Source organism: Pagrus major, chromosome 4 (genome assembly GCF_040436345.1).
Source record: "Pagrus major chromosome 4, Pma_NU_1.0".
NCBI lineage: Eukaryota > Metazoa > Chordata > Actinopteri > Spariformes > Sparidae > Pagrus > Pagrus major.
Window position 1 is genome coordinate 31,382,695 of NC_133218.1, and position 12,079 is coordinate 31,394,773.

Consider the following 12,079-nt stretch of genomic DNA (forward strand, 5'->3'; position numbering starts at 1 on the left):
TGTCTGGTGAAGATGCTTTTCTAATTTCTAAAACATTTCCATGTTATGATGTGGATTTTGAGCATTGTGGTGTTTGATGTCTTTCGATTCAGATCCAGGTTCACATAAGAAAATATATTAGATTTTAAAAGCTCTCATTCAAGATGATGTTTTATTATCAAAATGAGAAACTTAAATAACTGTGCAGCCTTCATGAGTATCAGCTCTCTTGGTGTTTCCTACATGACAGAAGAAACCACACAGTACTAGTCCACTGAAGCCCCTTTGACAGCTTTCATATCAAGAATATACAGAATGGACAAGAATGACAGAAAAGCATTGTGTGTAAATCCAATCCTATATTTAGGCCAGGTGTCTGAACACTGGATAAAGAGCTCCTGAACCTGACAGACATAACTGAGGGTAAGAAAAGGGAAATTGGTAAACTTGTTGCAGGAGGAAGTAATGTTTTCACTCATGTCCGTTTCCTTGTTGGTTGGTTTGTCAACAGGATTGCGTAAAAACTACCAGGCAGATTTTCACAAAACTTGGATGGAGGATGGGTCTCGGCCCAGAATAGACCCTGTTAACTTTTGGTGCGGACCCGGATGAAGGGACGGATCCAGGAATTATTTTCTCACTTACTTTAACAATGCGAGATAGGGTGTTTTTTGTTTTTTTCCCAACATTTTCGTTAATTTCTCAGGGAATAATTGGTAGATTATGATGGCTTTATTGAATTAAAGGTCCTTGGCGGAGGTATGCGCTCTACCGAGTGCCATCCTAGTGATGTCTTCATTTACCTGATGAAAGTGTCCTGGCACAATATGTCACCCTGTGCACTCTGGTACAGCAGGAGGCGGTGTGCACATCACGGGCTCGGTGAAACCTCCATATAAAAACCACAAGAAGAAGATAAAGAAAGTCACGGGTTTAACGGGGCTGTACCGGCACTGCTGTTCATTCATAACAGAGTACACTACCCGTGTCTGTGACCTGATAAGCCTCACTAACCATGGCGGGATACCTGAAAGCTCTGACCACCGTGTCGAGGAGCGCAGCCGCCGGACTGTCGCAGAGCCCCGCCGCGCTCTCACCGGCCGCCGTCCGCCTCCAGCAGAGGAGGAACTGTAAGTCCGCCGTCGACTGTGTGACTCAAAATCCACCGTGGTGTGTGTTTACAGCCTGATTCACAACATTAATGCTTGTGTGTAACAACACAGTGAGTGTTGAATGAGTGAGTGTTAAAGTAGGTGACAGTGGCTGATGTGGCGAGCTGCCATCAATGAATCATTCATGAGTAAAGAGTAAAGACCAAGAACAGGACCAGTCATTAAACCAAACCTGTTTCTATTCAGCACTAAATTACAAATGCATCCTAAGCTACAGACAACCTAAAGGTGTAAGAAACCAGGCAAAAGAGCAGTATCATGCTGAATACTTGATAAAATAGAGTAATGTGTTGTAAACATGTTCAGCAGATGTGAATAATATACTGTCTGTAGCCCAGCTGGTGCCAGCCTGTCTTGGTATGTGAGTCCACGTGTTGTCTGGTTCAAAAGGGCCTGGACAGGTAATAACTGCTATCACAGCCACCATATAATCCCAAGGTCACACTGTGTGGAGTCATTGTCAGGGATATAAAACAAAATGCGAGCCTGTTGTCGCTTTGTGGATCAGACAGGTGTCGCAGGTGAGATGAGTGCATTAAAGGTCCAGTGTGTTGGATTTGGGGGTGGGTGGGGTCTATTTAGCAGGGATGGAATATATAAAATTCATAATTGTGTTTTCATTAGTGTGTAATCACCTGGAAACAAGAATGTTTTCGTCACCTTAGACTGAGCCTTTTAAAGGGAGCGGGTCTTCAACGGACTCCACCCACTCCACTGTACGTTCTCCTATGTGCTCGGAAGATCGAGGGTGAGACGAGGGGTGTTCAGTTGGTTGCGATCTACAACCTCACTGCTAGATGTGACTAAATCCTACACACGGGTCCTTTAAGTGTTGTCATTTTAGGGATATTCTTGACGTGACGATGAGCTTAAAAGCAGGGACCAAAACAATGTGACTGTAAATGTTTCAGATGCCACAAAGCGCATCAAGGTGGACCAGCCAGTGGTGGAGATGGATGGAGATGAGATGACGCGCATCATATGGGAGTTCATCAAAGAGAAGGTAACTTGCTAAGCCTTTATAATAAACTTCATTCATGAATGGTAAATTTATAGTTAATTAATCTTTGGTTGATAGGTATTCCACTGTTAACAAGCAATAACATGCTTTATAAACCATTTTATAAGCAGCTGCAACGGTTTGTAAACACCTGTCGCAACTTTACAATAAACAGTTGCTTAATAAATGGTTTATTAAGCGTTCCATCATTTGTTAACAGTGAAATAACTATTGACTAAAGTTAAATTAACTATAAATCTACCATTAATTCATGATAATGTACCGGTAAATTGAACAGGCTAATACAGCTCGACTGCCTTTCCAATTAATTCAATGATAAAGAAACTGTAGGCTGACTTATAATCATTAGAAACGCTGCTTGTGATTGTGTGGTTGCTGTGCAGTGTCGTCCTCAGTCAAATAACACATCCACATGTTGTAAACATGCAGCTCATCCTATCCAACGTTGATGTTGAGCTGAAGTACTACGACCTGGGTCTGCCCTACCGTGACCAGACAGATGACCAGGTCACCATCGACTCCGCTCTGGCAACGAAGAAGTACAACGTGGCTGTCAAGTGTGCCACCATCACCCCAGATGAGGACCGAGTCGAGGGTAAATTTGAATAAATTACTGAAAAATCAATTAATGTGCCATTAAATGCAACAAAATAATAAATGTATGAATTAATTAATTTGTAAAATGTAACATATATAATGATATTTCTGCTTTAATTTGCCTCTTTATTGAGCACGCAAGCATTTATTTATTATAAATTAATAATACAGCATATGCTAACAAATAGATTATTTATTTCCCCCCCAGAGTTTAAGCTGAAGAAGATGTGGAAGAGTCCTAACGGAACCATCAGGAACATCTTGGGCGGCACAGTTTTCCGTGAGCCAATCCTTTGTAAAAACATCCCTCGTCTGGTTCCCGGCTGGACGCTACCCATAACAATTGGCAGACATGCTTTTGGCGATCAGGTAGGACATGCAAATACGTGTTTGCTCGTTTGCAAAGAGGCATCCAAACCGACACAAGAAACAGTCTCGCATAACACATTTGATGCTTTAATCTCTCAGTACAGGGCCACGGACTTTGTTGTCGACCAGCCCGGCAAGTTCAAGATGGTGTTTTCTCCAGCTGATGGAAGCCAGCCGAAGGAGTGGGAGGTGTACAACTTCACCGCAGGGGGCTGTGGGATGGGAATGTACAACACAGATGAGGTCCGTGTTTCAAGACAATTTAAGATGGTTTGTTAAAAAAATCTGTGTAATTTTATGTATTGTTGACCTTTTATTATATTTTCTTTGTACAGTCCATCAGTGGATTTGCTCACAGCTGCTTCCAGTACGCCATCCAGAAGAAGTGGCCTCTGTACATGAGCACCAAGAACACCATCCTCAAGGCCTACGACGGCCGCTTCAAAGACATCTTCGAGGAGATCTTCGAGAAGTAAGACACTGAACAGATGAGCATTCAGACTCGAAGCACTTCGTTTTATTACATTGCTCGAGGAATAAACTCTTGAGCAGACTCACCGCAATTTAATGTGGTAAAACCAGAAGAACAAAGAGTGTTGTGTGCAGTTTTATTGGTCTGTGGTCAGGCAGCTTATTAAACACTTGGCGTTGAGGAGACATTTTTATTATTCTGTCTCTTTCAGGACGTACAAGCCAGAGTTTGACAAGCTGAAGATCTGGTATGAGCACCGTCTCATTGACGACATGGTGGCCCAGGTGCTGAAGTCTTCTGGAGGGTTTGTTTGGGCCTGCAAGAATTACGATGGAGATGTGCAGTCGGACATCCTGGCTCAGGGTAAGTGCACTTTTATCTCAGGATGAGAAGGCAGTAGCGGTGTTGCTCAGTTCGCTCACAGTGTGACGTTATTTACCTCTGACCCGCATTGCATGTTTTGTACATCGGCTTCTTTTTGTCTGTGTGTTGTGTCCAGGTTTTGGTTCTCTGGGTCTCATGACATCAGTACTAGTGTGCCCTGATGGAAAGACTATCGAGGCCGAGGCTGCCCACGGCACCGTCACCAGGCACTACCGGGAACACCAGAGGGTAAGGTCCACTACACCACTGGAGTGTTTTGGGTTTAGGAACTAAGAACACTGTGTGTTTGTTTGTTAGTGTGTGTGTCCGTTCTCGTACTTGTACTAACTAATTTGACCTCATAAGTCCATGAGATTGAGCAAATATTTGCAAAGTGATGCACGGTTTGACCGTGACAAAACTTTCAGTGGACTCATTCAGGTTTTTTGGTCTATGAGGTTAGATCAAGTTTTAGGCCAAAGGTCATAGATAAAATTGCAATCTAGAGTTGTTGATGTAAATGTGCCAAATACTCGGTGCAGTGAAACTGTCTCGTATCCGTTCAAAAAGAAAAAGCTTTCTCAAGTTATTTCTCCAAACTTTGTCAGTTTGGTAAGATTTACCACTTATATTTACACACTTAAAATGTTTGAAGCTGGTTTCATTTCATTTTTGTCTCAGTTAATGGGCTCATTACAAGTGAGTAATAACAATTGCACCCAGTCTGAGCTTCTCTTTGCCTGCTGTAAAGTTTCAAAAAGAAAGTGAAGTGCAGAAAAAGGGATTAGTGTAAAAAGTTGTGTGTTTAATTTAACGTGTTTATAATATAGTTATGTTGAAATATCAGAACCAAATTATTGAATTGCAGTTAAGCTGTTAAATACAGTGTTTGTCGATGCCATTAATAGTAAATCTCAGGTTATGCTGCAACTTCTTCATATAGGAAGTCAATTAGAAAAGACACAGTTACACTAATGTCTCCAAAAACAGTAGATACAATAGATCTAAATGCAATAACAGGACATGTCAAAGTTTCAGTAACTAACCATAACCGTGTCCTTTGCTTTGTAGGGAAGACAAACCAGTACCAATCCCATTGCGAGCATCTTCGCGTGGACCAGAGGGCTGGAGCACCGAGGCAAACTGGACGGGAATCCTGACCTGATAAAGTGCGTTATGTGATAATTTAGTGCCTTTCCTCATGTGAAATATGTTTATGTGATTTTACCTCATAATCATGTGTCACTCTGCGTCGTCGCTCTCCAGGTTCTCGCAGACGTTAGAAAAAGTCTGCGTGGCAACGGTGGAAAATGGTGTGATGACCAAGGACCTCGCAGGCTGCATCCATGGATTGGCCAAGTGAGTTAACATTTTGTGAAGTTTATGTGTGTGTGTGTGTATTTCTGATGGTTTTACATGAGGAAAGATTTTATAACTTATTAAACATGTAACCCCTGCTCTGTGATCCTGCAGCTGCAAGCTGAATGAACATTACGTCAACACGTCAGACTTCCTGGACGCAATCAGGACCAACCTGGACAAAGCTCTGGGCAAATGAAGAACAATCAGAAGACACACTTTCCTCTCTGTAGATTTGTAGCTCGTTTTTAACCATCTACTTTGTATAAACCTTTTTATATGAAATTTTGAAGGACCAAAGTTTGCTACTTTTCGTGCTATTTTTGTATTTGTAAGCTCACAGACACATTACTGTGCCCGTGGTTTTCTGCCTTTCCTGTTGCCAACAGTTCAGTTTTGTATTGCACAGTTAAGTGATTTTACTATAAGAATTAATATTAATCCTAAAGTTAAATTATAATGACAATTTCATATATTATTTTTTTCACTTTTGATTAGAAGATACCTTCAGGGACCAATATGTACAAAGAAGGAATCAAAGACATGTTTAATAATAAAACAGTGATTCCTAATCACTCAGGAACAAGCGGCTCGGTTGTCATTTTGTTCTTTACTACAGCAGAAACACTGCTCAGTGCTGTTATCCTGAAAATTGGGGACGTTGTTTCTATTAAGCCTTTTAGAGAAGCCTCGAGAATGATTCAATGAGACATTAGTTAAAGAAAGAGCTCAACTTAAACTCCTCCAGCGGCTGCTAAAGAGTTAGTCTAACAGGGGCTGCAGCCAGATGTAAAATCCAGATGCTGAAGCCAGAATCACTAACAGTAAATACCATCCGCATGCAATGTAACTTGACTTTTTAATTTCATGCACTTCCGCACATGAGCCTCTGTCCAGCGGTGCATTGATTCAGTGCTGTGCGCTCGCTCATCTAGCAGGCGTCACATGCACCCAGCAGTGCATGACAGCGAGTGGTGTTAGCACCAGCAGGGGGCCGGAGCTGAAGGGAGCTGAGCTCTACAGTGCATCACCAACAGATGTCGACATGGTCCCAGTCAGACAACTATGTGCCGTGCTGTGTATGAAAGCTCGTCCTTCATTGTAGCGCTGGTTTTAACTTTACACTGCTCATGTTGGAACTGATTCTGGGCAAAATTGCACATGCAGATAATTACTGATGGCTGAAAAGAAGGAGAAGAAACTGAAGCTTGCTGCTGAAGGACAATTCAGATTGTGTCAGGTAAATTGCCAATCACAGGTTACCTTAATTAGCCTTCTAGCAAGGTTTTTGTTCATCCTACATGGTATTCATTATGTTATCCCGTATAATAATCTATTAAGTTACCAAAGCAGACTAATTCAGAAAGGATCTCATCCTCTCCTCACACTGACACAACATATCACATTATTCTTGCCGTTCACTCTCAATCTAAAAAAGTCCAGACATACGTTAACTTTATAACTGAACCACTCAGCAGGGAATATGCCACTCTCTCTCTCTCAGTCACTAACAAGTCAAAGAAAATGAACAAGGTGCCTCTATCATAAAATTACCAGAAATTAGCATTTAGATTACCTTTTCCTTCTCTTTTTTAATTTCCTCCTGAAGGAACGTTCTCATGGAACTGGTAAGTGCTCAGGAACGTCCCACTTACTGTGATGTGCAGCCATAAAAGAGTCGTATCTCAGAGCAAATTGATCAATCACGTCCAGGGAAATGATTTCCTACGGAAGTATAATCCATGCAAGATGCATAGCATCTGTGAAACGCTGTAGGACCAGTCCAAGGTCCTCACTGGAGCTGACTGAGGCTTCAGGAAGACAGCAGGCATGACCCACAACAGCGAAGTGTCCTAAAGCAAGACACCAACCTCCCACCAGCTGACTGCATGATATGAATTTAAAAAAAACATGTTGATGAGATTGGAAATTTAACAAAACACTCTGGCTTCTGGCTTTCAGAGAAGAGTACCGTTCTGTTTGTTTACTACACACCACTGATGTTAAAACGGATTAAGCTAACGTTCTGATGCTCAGCAGTTATAATGTTTATCATGATCACCATCTTCATTCAGCATCTTAAATCATGAACGTTTGCGAATTAGCATTAAATGCAAAGAAGAGCCGAGGCTGATGGGAATGTCATCGTTTTTACAGGTGTCTGCTCATAAACCAATGGTCCAGTGTGTAGTATTTAAAGGCTCTAATGGCAGAAATGGAGTATAATATTCAGAATTATGATTTCATTAGTGTATAATCACCTGGAACTAAGAATCGTTGTGTTTTTCCTGACCTTGTGCTGCGTTCCAAACAACTCTGAGCTATACTAGAAAAATTACCATTGAAGGCCACTTAAAGTCGGCTTATCTACTTGTGAAAACTCTGGGCACATCCATCTACCGCGACTTCATGAGGGAGCAGTTGTCTAACGTCACACAACAATTGGCTGCACTTGTGGGGAGGGAAGTAGGCTGTATTTGTAGAATACTAATCATTAGTGTGTAAGGCTAGTGAACTGAATATTTAGATACATTTCAAGGGTTCACTCGTGTGTACAATTGCCAAAGACACAATATTTTGTGATGTCATGTGTCATGAACCAGGAATGCTTTGAGACTGGAAGTTGGGCATTCCACCGCCATGTTTCGACAGTAGCCCAGAACGGAAAGACCAAACACTGGCTCTAAAGAGGGCTTTTCGAGTTTTTCGCATCTTTAAGCAGCCACCGTAGGGGAGGGTTAGACGATGGGTATTGAGTTGGTTGCAATCTGCTACCTCACCCCTAAATGCTATCAAATCCTCCACACTGGACCTTAGAATTCATCCTGAAGGGGTTGTGAATGTGTAAACCAAATATAAACCGCACCCAGCCAATAGCTGATTGAGTTGATTTCAAACCACAAATGTGAGTCTCGTGGTGGCGGTTCAGGAAACGCCAGAGGATCACCAAAGTCCGCAGGATTCATCCTCCAGCGTGTCTGTACCAAATTTCATGGCAATCCGTCTGATCTGATTGGACCAAAGTGGCGATCAAAAATGACAGACCGAAACCGCCACACACAGAGCGGCCAGCGTGGCTAAAAATACTCGACTCTGAGGATTACCCCCAGTGACAGATTAAAACACCAGTCACATCATTTAAACTAGAGAACCTTTATTAAATAATTCATGGTCAATTTCCATGAGGTCTCAGTTTGATATTCCTCATTTCAAAAAAGAACTAGAAGTCCATTCCTCTGGTTTAGTGTGCATATCAAGGCTGACCTGCATGGCAGGACAGGGGGAGCTGACTGTCTTCCCCAAAACAGAATAATGAAGAGCAGGACGGGTGTCAGTCCACTTTCAATTCAACCACTCGAAATGTAACAGGGGCCTCCAAACTATTTTCTTTTCTTCTTTTTAAATCTCCATAATGGATTTTCAGTCTTTTTATTTTGTTGAGAGGGAAATATCTTTCTGAATTAACTGAATTGAAAGTGAAGTGAAAACAGTCCTGGATTTAGGAGTGCTGAAAACTACAAACAACGAAAAAACCCAAACTGCTGATTCTCCGTACAAACTGATCATTCTTCAGTTCGCATCTGAACTGACAGCTGTGAAATATCCATATCAAGAAAACTGCAGTTTAAAAAAAAAAAAAAGCCCTACTGAGAAAGCCGTTTGTGTTCAATAATATTGCCGTTACGGAGGTTTGGGAGATTCTACGATCTTCCTCTCCCCGAGCTCTTCCTCGAGGCAACTGAGTTCACTGTTGAACACTGAAGACAGCCTTCACAGAAAAATGACGGGCCTTGATGAAAAAGTGCTTTTGTATTGTTCACTCAGTAATTCAAAAACTAGAGCAGTATATTCACTACACGGGATAGATTAATAATGTAAAGCTAAACCATGTGAAACAAAAAAATCTGTGGGTGAACACACTGCATGTCGAAGAATCATTTGTACAGTGAGGGGGGGGCTTTACATGTCGGTAACTTTTGTTTTTCTGGTACCAGCCGACATGGGACAGTAGCAACTTTGGTAGTAAGTGCCCCGTCAAGATAAAGGCTTCAATGTCCCGTGCAACGTCCTGACCGGCCTGTTTAAACTGAGCGCTGCGCAGGAAACGGGTAACTACAATTAGGAACTGTTTAGTAAGAGCATTCAAACCTATGAATATGTTGTGACTATGTATCAAAAGTTAGATATACAGTGAGTAAATAGCTGACACGGTGGAAGCATCGTTGCAAATGTATCTAGCTGGCACTTTCAGTCAAAATCATAAGGGCATACATTGGTTGTGAATGACGAAAAAATGGCAAAATGGTAAACGAATTTTCTATCACATCGAATGTAACTGATGGCTCTGCAGCTGCAACTTTTTCTCTTTTTTTTTTTTTCTCAAATAACTGATACATACACACAACATAGAGATTCGACTGTCCGCCAGTGAGAGTCTTTGAGTCGGTGAGCGCAGTAATCCCAAAAAAGGAGCTCCAGAGCGCGTCAACAGTCTCAGTGTCTCTGCTGTGGGCAGCAGAGCTGAAACGTCTCCTTTGAAGTGCGTCTCCTTCCTGGCCTCCCATCAGAGTCCGGCAGTTCTGGCTCTTCTGGAAGGAGGCCAAAGCTAAATGAAAACCCCTTCCCCAGTGTCTCCCAAACAACTCTGTACTTTCCTTCTGCCTTCGAGAAAAAGCCAAAACATGTCCTCTGGTCCGTCACCTCTCAGGGTGTAGTGTAGCTGCTTGTATCCTTCCCGAAATTGTAATACTCCTCCATGTCCTCCATGTTTGCTGTAGTGAGTTTAGTGAGGTTTTGGGAGCCACCATTGTCCATATTGTCTGGTGATGTAAAGCTGAAGTTTTGTCCTTCATACTCCCCCTGGTTGTCCATTTCTGGAAGAACTTCTGGAAAAAAACAAAAACAATTATAAAGTGCGTTTCCAAAGACACAGTCCTCCTTACGCTAAATACAATTTTACATGCTGAAGAAAATCCTGGGTCAACATTACCCATAAAGGTTGCACATTATGTTTCACATGATGTTTCAGTGTTTTATTGCTTTAATTATGAAAGAAATGAGTTCTTGCCTCGAGTTATTTGCATTCATGGTATTATTTTTATACAATTACCTCTTTCAGAATACAGTTTATACACAGTCAGGCCTCACCTTGTCCTTCTGGTGAGACGTCCATGCCATGCTTGACCTTCATGTGCCTGCTGAGGTTTCCCTTCAGGTTGAACTTACTGGTGCAGTAAGGACACTTGAAGGGCTTGCTGCCTGCATGGAGATGCATGTGCCCCAGCAGGTTGTACATTCTGTTGAAAGACTTGCCACATACCTGGGAAAAAGAGAAACCGAAAATATTGACATTGATGACCAACATCTTCAGATATATGTCACAGTGGCTACTGTGAAAACATCCTGCCTAGTTGTTGCCACAAACTGGAATTTTCTCCCACTGTAAGAACATCGTTGTCACAAAACCACCGATATGAAAGTATATAACTAAATCCTAGTGGCTTATTTTCCTCATTTCTCCTCTTCACATAATCCTGTTAGATTAAATCGAGCTGAATTGAAACATCTCCTTTCACGCCCAAATTAATTAGAAAATCCTACACTCGCTGCCATCACCCAGAATATAATTCAATAGTTCAACCGCTCACCTTGCATTTGAATGGCTTCACAGGCAGGTGGACGATCATGTGGGTCTTGAGAGTCTGTTTCTGGATGAAGCTCTTGAAGCAGACGTGACACTGGAAGGGCCGGACGCTGTTGTGGATGAGCATGTGCCTCTTCAGGTTGGCCGACAGGGTGAACTCCCGGGAACACACGTCACACTTGTGGCCCTTCATCCCCTGCAGAGTCCAAACAGAAGGAAAGGGTTAATCATTCAAACATAGCATTGTGTGTGTGTGTGTGTGTGTGTGATTTTTCTCCTGGTCACATTGTCTACTAGAAGATGACATAATGCACTGGTATGTAAACTGTGAGGAGGGGATGCAAGGGTGAAGCTAAATACTGGGTGAGGTGAAAAGGGCAGGTGCATGCTGGTGTTCTGAAAGCAACAGGAAGTTAGTTATTACAGTTCGACCACTGATTTGGCCAGTTCGTTAACAGCAGTTGTCGGCTACAGCAGCAGCACACAGTTCATGGAGGCAATTAAGGTTCATTAAAATCCTTCGAGTATCAAAAATCACACCCCTTCTTTGACTCAAAACGCATACTTTTAGACTTCAAACATCCAAATATTCGCTTAGAAATCATTAAAAATAAAAAATATATATGATGCTCATTATAGCTCCAGAACTTGCTTGTGAACGAGAGCTGCTAACGGTTAATTCGGCAAGCTTTTAAAAGGTGCCACTTTTCCCAAAATGTAACAAATATAGGCTTAAACTAGAATTAACATCTGCAGTTTAAGCCTTCACCAACCACTTCACATCCACATCTGTCCAGACTCATATAAGATACGTATTGACGACTTCGAAGGAATATAAAGAAATCTATTAAGTGTATGTTTTAGAGACAGAAGAGGTCACTTTATTGATATGTATGAATAATTATTTTCCAGTGAAAAAAGACGAGAACAAGAAAGAGAGCTCATCACACAGTGCATCATGAATCACCTGAAGCTCAATATCAGCAACACCAGTTAGCTTGTGTTGGAGTACTGCTGTATGTCTATTAGTATGTAAGTTTATTAAAGGCGCACTATGTAGTTTTGGGGAAGAAATTTTAATCATTGACTGTTTGTTTAAAGCC

General features: G+C 41.8%; 2 protein-coding genes across 3 annotated transcripts in view; one reads left to right on the plus strand and one right to left on the minus strand.

Moving 5' to 3' along the window:
* The first annotated feature begins 818 nt into the window (after nt 1-818).
* On the plus strand, nt 819-5,918 carry LOC140994332 (isocitrate dehydrogenase [NADP], mitochondrial-like). The gene is made up of 11 exons (XM_073463904.1): nt 819-1,109; nt 2,063-2,154; nt 2,602-2,767; nt 2,978-3,138; nt 3,238-3,381; nt 3,474-3,610; nt 3,822-3,973; nt 4,110-4,222; nt 5,045-5,142; nt 5,240-5,332; nt 5,447-5,918. The coding sequence occupies exons 1-11, from the start codon at nt 995-997 to the stop codon at nt 5,529-5,531; spliced, it is 1,356 nt and encodes a 451-aa protein (XP_073320005.1). The 5' UTR covers nt 819-994; the 3' UTR covers nt 5,532-5,918.
* Nucleotides 5,919-8,735: 2,817 nt separating this feature from the next.
* znf710b (zinc finger protein 710b) overlaps nt 8,736-12,079 on the minus strand; it is a 28,066-nt gene continuing 24,722 nt past the window's right edge. Inside the window, exons 3-5 of one of the 2 annotated variants that reach the window (XM_073463762.1) lie at nt 10,981-11,172; nt 10,481-10,652; nt 8,736-10,218 (exon numbers count right to left, since the gene is read on the minus strand). In XM_073463762.1, the coding sequence (XP_073319863.1) occupies nt 10,037-10,218; nt 10,481-10,652; nt 10,981-11,172 (546 nt within the window). In that variant the 3' untranslated portion in view covers nt 8,736-10,036. The remainder of the gene's footprint in view (nt 10,219-10,480; nt 10,653-10,980; nt 11,173-12,079) is intronic. The other variant, XM_073463761.1, reaches the window with a different exon arrangement.

Bases quoted from the DNA above. Each gene is read 5' to 3' on its own strand.
- LOC140994332 (XM_073463904.1), top strand. From the start codon at position 995: ATGGCGGGATACCTGAAAGCTCTGACCACCGTGTCGAGGAGCGCAGCC. The intron at 3,139-3,237 runs GTAGGACATGCA...TTAATCTCTCAG, and splicing joins GACATGCTTTTGGCGATCAG to TACAGGGCCACGGACTTTGT. The intron at 3,382-3,473 runs GTCCGTGTTTCA...TTCTTTGTACAG, and splicing joins GAATGTACAACACAGATGAG to TCCATCAGTGGATTTGCTCA.